The sequence below is a fragment of the Maniola jurtina genome, chromosome W (assembly GCF_905333055.1).
Source record: "Maniola jurtina chromosome W, ilManJurt1.1, whole genome shotgun sequence".
Classification (NCBI taxonomy): domain Eukaryota; kingdom Metazoa; phylum Arthropoda; class Insecta; order Lepidoptera; family Nymphalidae; genus Maniola; species Maniola jurtina.
This window is the reverse complement of record NC_060057.1, coordinates 231,620-238,657: the sequence shown is the minus strand read 5'-3', so window position 1 is coordinate 238,657 and position 7,038 is coordinate 231,620. Positions and strand designations below refer to the sequence as shown.

The following is a 7,038-nucleotide window of genomic DNA, read 5'->3' as shown; positions in this document are numbered from 1 at the left end:
TATCACAGCCGAGTCACTCCAAACGTGAAGATCATAATATTTGAATACGTTTAAAATTAGGACCAACTCGTATATTAACTTTGCAACCAGAAATCTATCACAAAGTTTTAATCTTACAGTAGTTACTTTCTTTTGTATTGATGTAATCTTTATGTTGGCAGTAATCAAACTCATGTGAATTTGGTCTCCAGTGGCATGAGCTGTTTAAGATGTATTATTTGAAGCATGCAGTTCTCGGCTAAAACTATCTATCAGTTGAATTTTTCTCAGTATCTTAAAATTCTTCATTCTAACTTGCTCTTTCGTTATTATTGTGTCATCCCATTCTAAATTTACTACATGTAATTTTTGGAAGTGTATTTCTAATACTCTTAATAGCTTACTCATTTCTATGTAAATAACTCCTTCTACAGCTTCTTCTCTAGAACCATGAGTAGCCACAAGGTTGTCAACGTTAAATTTCATTTCCGAACCCTTTTCTACAGCGATTGCAAAATTATGTTCTTCGTCTTTAGTTATTTGTTCCGAATACTTTTTATCTAGATAAGGTTCACAAACTGTTGCAAATTTTGAAGTTAGTAATTGGTAGTGCTGAACTGGCTGAAAAGAATTATGTTTCCAAAGTAAACGCTGATATTTTGTATCTTTTTCATGTACTTTCACTTGATCGTACATTTTGTCTTCCCTTATTTCAGCGTGTTGATGGACAATATCTGCTGCAGAATCTTTTGTCTCTTTATTCTTTTCTATGATTTCTATATTTGAATTTAAAGTGATATCTTCTTCCTGAATTTTTTGATCTTCTTCATAGTAATTAGAATTTTTCTTTAGTTTTCTTTCTATAGAATGAGATCTCTTTAAAGCCTTGAACTGTTTTTCTTCACAATCAGGTGATTCTTTCTCTAACGGCAGCACAACGTACCGCCCATCGTTAGCACTCATATTCGTTGGTAAGTTTTGTGATTTAATTTCTTCTCTAGTTAGATTCTTGTGGTAACTATCTATAAGCTCTGTCTCAATCTTCGGAAATTGTTTACGTTTGTTTTCTACTCTTATTTTGAGGTGCATGTTAACTACTCTTTTACTGTGTGAATTTGTATCATTCGATACTTCTCCGGTTACTATCCATCCAAAAATGGTGTTTTGTGCAATTAAGTTACCTTTTGGATGTTTGATCATGCCCTCAGTTAATATCTTACTGTACACTTCAGCTCCAAGCAAAAGATCAATTTTACCTGAAGTTGCGTAGCCTGGATCAGCTAGAACTAAATCTCCAAATTCTAGACAGTCAGGTGATGTAAGATTACTCGACGGAAGTACCCACGAAAATGATCTCAGTACATATGCATCTACTTGGATTGATTTTTCTGGGTTCTGGCGTGATTCGACATGGAGAGAAACCATGTACTTAACTCTCGTTCCACCAGGCCCTAGACCTGACACCCACGCATTGACTGGTGAGCGCTTAAGTCCAAGCAGTTGAATTGTAGCTTCCGTGATGAATGACGCCTGTGAGCCCTGATCTAAAAGAGCTCTAATGTGGTGCTCACAGCCGTTCTTTGCTCTAGTTTTAACAAGCGCGGTTGCCAGTAGGACTTCGTTGGGTTGTAGTTTCTCTTTCGCAAAGTTAGATATGATTCTCGTCTCAGTTCCCAACGAAGTTGATGATTGCGCATGTTTCTCAGAATTGTTAGTGTCAAGGTGTAAGTTCTCAGTAGTACTCATAAAGCCTTCTTGGTCTCTGGCTTCTTTGTTGAAGTGCAATAATGTGTGATGTTTTCGCCCGCATTTTTGACAAGATTTTGCTAGCCTGCAATTTTTCACTGAATGAAATGGAGCTAAGCAGTTAAAACAAAGTCCCTTGGCTTGTACGAAGTCTTGTCTTTCCTTTGGTTGTTGCACACCAAATTTCTTACAAGCGTAAAGGTGATGATTTTCTTCGCATAGTGCACAAACTGGCTCTTTCTTATTCTGATTATCAAGTGTGGTATGAAATGATTTGGGTTTTGATGCATGGTTACTCTGAACTGGATGTTTGGCCTTATTAGTATCAATCATTTCTAGCGCTCGGAATCTAGCTTCTAAAAACTCAGCAAGTTGATTCCACTTGGGCATTTCCTCAGGTGTTAAATGGCTCATTTGGATTTCCCACTGCTTATGAGATTCAATATCTAATTTAGAAACCACTAAGTATATCAAAATTGAATCCCAAGATGTGACATCAATACCCAAGTTCTTCAATTGTTTCAGACAGCTCAATGTTGTATCAAGAATAAGTTTAAGTGCACTAGCCGACTCATGACTCGTTTGTTTAATGGAAAATAATGATTTAAGAACAGCGTTGCAATTGAATCTCTTGTTGTCGTATCGCCTTTTTAATAGCAACCACGCCTCCTCATAGTTTGCATCAGTAATAGTTAAGTCGCGCAATAAAACTTCAGGTTCTCCACTTAAGCAACTCTTCAAGTAATGAAGTTTTTGAACACTCTTTAACTTGCTGTTGTTGTGAATTAAACTATCAAATAAATCATGAAAAGATTGCCATTCATTATATTTTCCACTAAATGAGGGTAGTTTAATCAAAGGTAAATGTACTTCATTATGCGCTAAACATGATCCAGAGTTAGATATTGACACAGTTTCAGTGTGTTTTGTGGGCTTAAATTGCTCGAGTTTATTTTTTAACATTGATTTGTAGGTAGTGTAAAGTTCTTCAAATTGCTCATATAAATCTTCTGTAAAATATGCTAAATCTTTTCTTGTGTCTTTAGTAGCCTGCGCCACTATTTGTCGATGATCCAACTTAAATTCGCTCCACAATGTTTCTAAGGATTCTAATCTAGATTCACTGTAACCCTTAGTTAGTCTCTCTTTAGGTGTCTTTTTGTAATTTTTATCAGCCTTCATTAAGTTTTCAAAACGATCTTCTTGAACAAGTATTAGCGGATTCATTTTTATTTGTAATTTTTTGAAGTACTAAGTTAACACAATACTAATGTTCAACAAAAAATAAAGTCCAGTTGTATCACAGAAATAATTTAAAAATGTCCAAAATACTTAAAACTTGATAGTGTAAGCATTATAAAATCATCCAGTTATTAGTTTCAAAGTTCATTTAAGTTCTAAAAACGAAGTCACTATTACGTTCAGAGACTAAGTCCACAAATGATTAAAAAGTTCTCTAAGTTTATTCACAAGTAAAAGTTCAAAGTTAATTTAAATCGAAATTTTTCTATGTGTTTACACGACGATTTTCTCTAAGTCCTTTCGAAGCGAAATTTAGTTTAAGTTTATTCAAATACGAAATTTTTCTAAGTTTTTTCACAGACGTAATTTTTCTAAGTTATTTCACAGACGTAATTTTCTAAGTTATTTCACAGGCGTTATTTTTCTAAGTCTTTTTCAACACGATTTTTACTAAGTCTTTTTCAACACGATTTTTACTAAGTCTTTTTTCAACACGATTTGCACTAAGTCTTTTTTCACTGATATTAACTTAAGTTCTATTACTTACAGTTTATTCCCGGGTTTCGGCACCATAATGTTTAATGCATTTGTTACTCACTGTTGTTATTCTATAGGGCACACAATTTAAACATCACTGCACTTTTGATTTACACCTTTATTGCTATTTAATACACTATTTCACTACTCTTGTATTGCTGCTACTTCACTGCTGCTGTTGCTCCTATTGTTGCTACTTTACTACTCTTGTTGCTGCTTTACTACTCTTGTTGCTGCTCGAGACAAAAATATGATTATCTCAATATATGGCTCCTATGGGCTTACATTTTAGCGTGAAGTAATATTCAACTAACGCCATCTATCGGCTGATAGGAAAAGTTCTCAAAAAACCTTTAATTAATTTAGACACATTGTATAGATAGATGTTTTCCTTTTTCTAGCACACAGTGACGCGATATTATCACACAGCACTCATTGGGCATCTTGAATGTTGTTTTGTGAAATTATTATTTTTTGTAAACCGCTTTGGGATAAGGTAGAAAAAGTTACATGAAATAGCTTTTCGTTTTACGCCTGCCAGTGAAATAATCCGTCTCTACTTGTAATGGTTACTAAGTGATGGGGGATATAAAATGTTAATTGATAAAAATGAAGGTGATCCGTTGTAATAAAGTAATAGTGACCAGGGTTAATAAATTGAGCATTTTGAGAAATATAAATCCTAAAATGGGTGTAAAAGTAGGTTTAACTTATCTGGTTATTCTTTAACTAAATTTAAAATTATGGTAGGTAGGTAGTCAGATAGTTTTAAATACGGGGTGCATAAATAAGTGTTTTTTTTTACAAAAGTGAGGAGAAATGTTTTCATTTATCTATTTTTACCACTTGAAACGCGTAATGTTTGAGTTTCAAACATAACTTTGCTGATAACAGCTCACCATGAACAACCCATGGCCAGCCCACTACTGAGCAACAAGTGTCTCCTCACAGAATGAGAAGGGTTTAGGCCGTAGTCTACCACGCTAGATAACAGCTAATTTACTTTTAATACTGGCACAATAATTTGAGTACTACGAGTAGTAGGTAGGTATAGTATATGGGCAGCGGGGTTTTTTTTTTTTTTTTACCTGTATTCACGCAATTAACTGTGTACTGCCGCATTTAAATGCAATATGATTTTGTTTTTATTGGATTAACATCGCTTGGCGGGTTAAATTCCTGGCAAATGTTCTATTAAAATTAGAGTAAGTTTTTTTTTTAATGGTAATATACCTACAGTACTGCCCTTAGGGCAGGGCGCGATAATAAGTACCTACTACCAAAATACTATTTTCTTTGTTGTACGAAAGAAATTTTAGGCAAATATCTTTGCACTACGCTCGCGTTTGTGGCATGACATTATCCCAGAAATATATTTAAAAAAAAAAAAAAAAAAAAATTCACGCTCGCTTGACTCGCTTCGCGATAGTTCAGTTTCGATATGCATTCAGTTAACAAAACTCTCAGGAAACCACGTTTGTTGTGCTCTCGAAATTGATCAGTCTGTTTGATAAAATCGAAATGCGGTGCCTTATAAATTTCGCTTAGGAGCGCCGGTAGTATCTAATGATAATAATATGAATATTGATCATAATTTTTTTTTTTTTTAGGCTGATTAAGCATTGAAGGTTTTTCGGCTGGTCTGTCATTTCGCCTGATTTTATGTTTTTGCTTATTTAGCGCGTTCAGGAAAGCTTTGACAACGTTTTATAACATATATTTTTATATTTATTATATATTTTTATATATATTTTTTTTGTTTTAGTTACCCAAACAGAAAAAAAAAGCATTAAAGATGTGGGACCGAGGGATAAATCTAGTGTAATTTTTGGTTGGATTATGAAGTTGTAGTTAGGGTATTTAAAATAGAAAGATTTCAATTGTAGGAAATGATGTAAAACATGTTGAGGATAAGTTGTGTAATAAAGTCGATAATTCACTTGTTGGATGTCACGCGATCTATTGCGAGGAGGAATCTTTTCCTTGTCTCTTTTTTTATAAATACGGTGTTCTGACGGGTTTTTATTTACGTCTCGGATTATTGAATACTTTCGGTGTTTGATTGGACGGTTAGAGGTTGCAAAAGCAATCGCCCTCTAATTAAATCATTTATTTAGGCATTAGTTCAATTTGGATTAAATCTCGCGAAAAGCCACGGTGGCTGTCTCTCGCGCGTCTTGGAAAGACATTCCTAATGCCTGTTTTTCTGAGGGAGGGATGCATTATCAAGTGAGATGAGCTGCAATGTTTGCATCTGATTATTTTGGAGGCACAGTGGTTGAAACTGGTTGGTTTGAAAATTTGCAATCGTGGCAAGTGGAGTAAAGTTTGACTAAACTATTTAATGAACTAAGTATATAATGGATTTGGTGAATGGTTATATTATATAACATTTTGATAAATGGATGAATTTGAAGAGTGTATGTATGTGGTTGATGCACATTTGTTTCATATTTTTACTTAAGTTATAAAGTATTACATTTGGTGAGTAGTTATTTATATTTGGTAGGGTAGGTTTGATAAACAGGTAGTTATCTTGATTAATAAGTGAGTTATCATTTTATAAATGCGTACTTTAATATTTGATGAACTGGTATACTTGATAAATGTGCATATTTTCATACTTCAAAGACAAGTTGTACCTATTAGTTTCTTCAAGCTTTTAGTTGCTGATAATTATATTAACATTCTTTAGAGCGCATGTCCTATGGACGAAATCGTTTATACATACTTTCACTGTTTGAAATGTTACAATCATAAAGATATAGTTATGACTAGAGGGGGTCATAGCTTGTTGTCGCTCTTGTACATCCATGTGTCAACTAGGTATTGTTATCTCAGTATATTTCAGGGAACCTCCGTTCGGGTGAAAGCGATAGCTGTTGGATAAATGCTTGTTGGGTTATCAGAAGACCGTGTAGTCTTCGATGAGGTTACTTGTAAATATTATAGCGAAATAGTAAGTTTAAAAATAGAATGAGGCTAAACTAAAAAAATGAGACAAAGATAAAAATAATAACTTAAAGCATTGAAACAGCATAAAGTGAAATAGTAACTTACAAACTATACATACATATTTACGAATTATGTAGATAGATATAGTATTACTGGATTACGTATATCAAATAAGAATACTGTCAGCTCATGTTTTGTTTTCGGCGTGGTAATTTTACGCTTAAAACTCATAAGAGATATCATGAGGTTCGCTTTCTGTAAAAGTTATTAGCTTTAACAGTTAATTGATTTATTACATTATTTATTTATTATACACTCAACAAGTAAAAGTATTTTGTTTTGACAAAATCCAAAGAAGTACCTATTGGATTAATAAAGCAAGGTACGAAGCACTGACTGGATTTTACAACATTTAAAGTTTCCTGTTCATTTTTATCATTGAGTTAATTTGAGGCGGAAGGATCCTCTTGAAAATTTTTAAGATTAAGTTATTAGTAAGAAAGTATATTTTGCTTAGGTTAGTTTAAAATGTACAGCCGGTAATTAAAAAAATATATATATTTAATTTTACATAATAGG

General features: G+C 33.4%; 1 protein-coding gene across 1 annotated transcript; it reads right to left on the bottom strand.

Moving 5' to 3' along the window:
* Positions 1–204: 204 nt before the first annotated feature.
* LOC123879783 lies at positions 205–3,108 on the bottom strand. The gene has a single exon (XM_045927680.1). It carries the CDS (start codon positions 2,950–2,952, stop codon positions 205–207), a length of 2,748 nt encoding a protein of 915 aa, XP_045783636.1. The 5' UTR covers positions 2,953–3,108.
* Positions 3,109–7,038: the final 3,930 nt, after the last annotated feature.

Bases quoted from the DNA above. Each gene is read 5' to 3' on its own strand.
- LOC123879783 (XM_045927680.1), bottom strand. From the start codon at position 2,952: ATGAATCCGCTAATACTTGTTCAAGAAGATCGTTTTGAAAACTTAATG.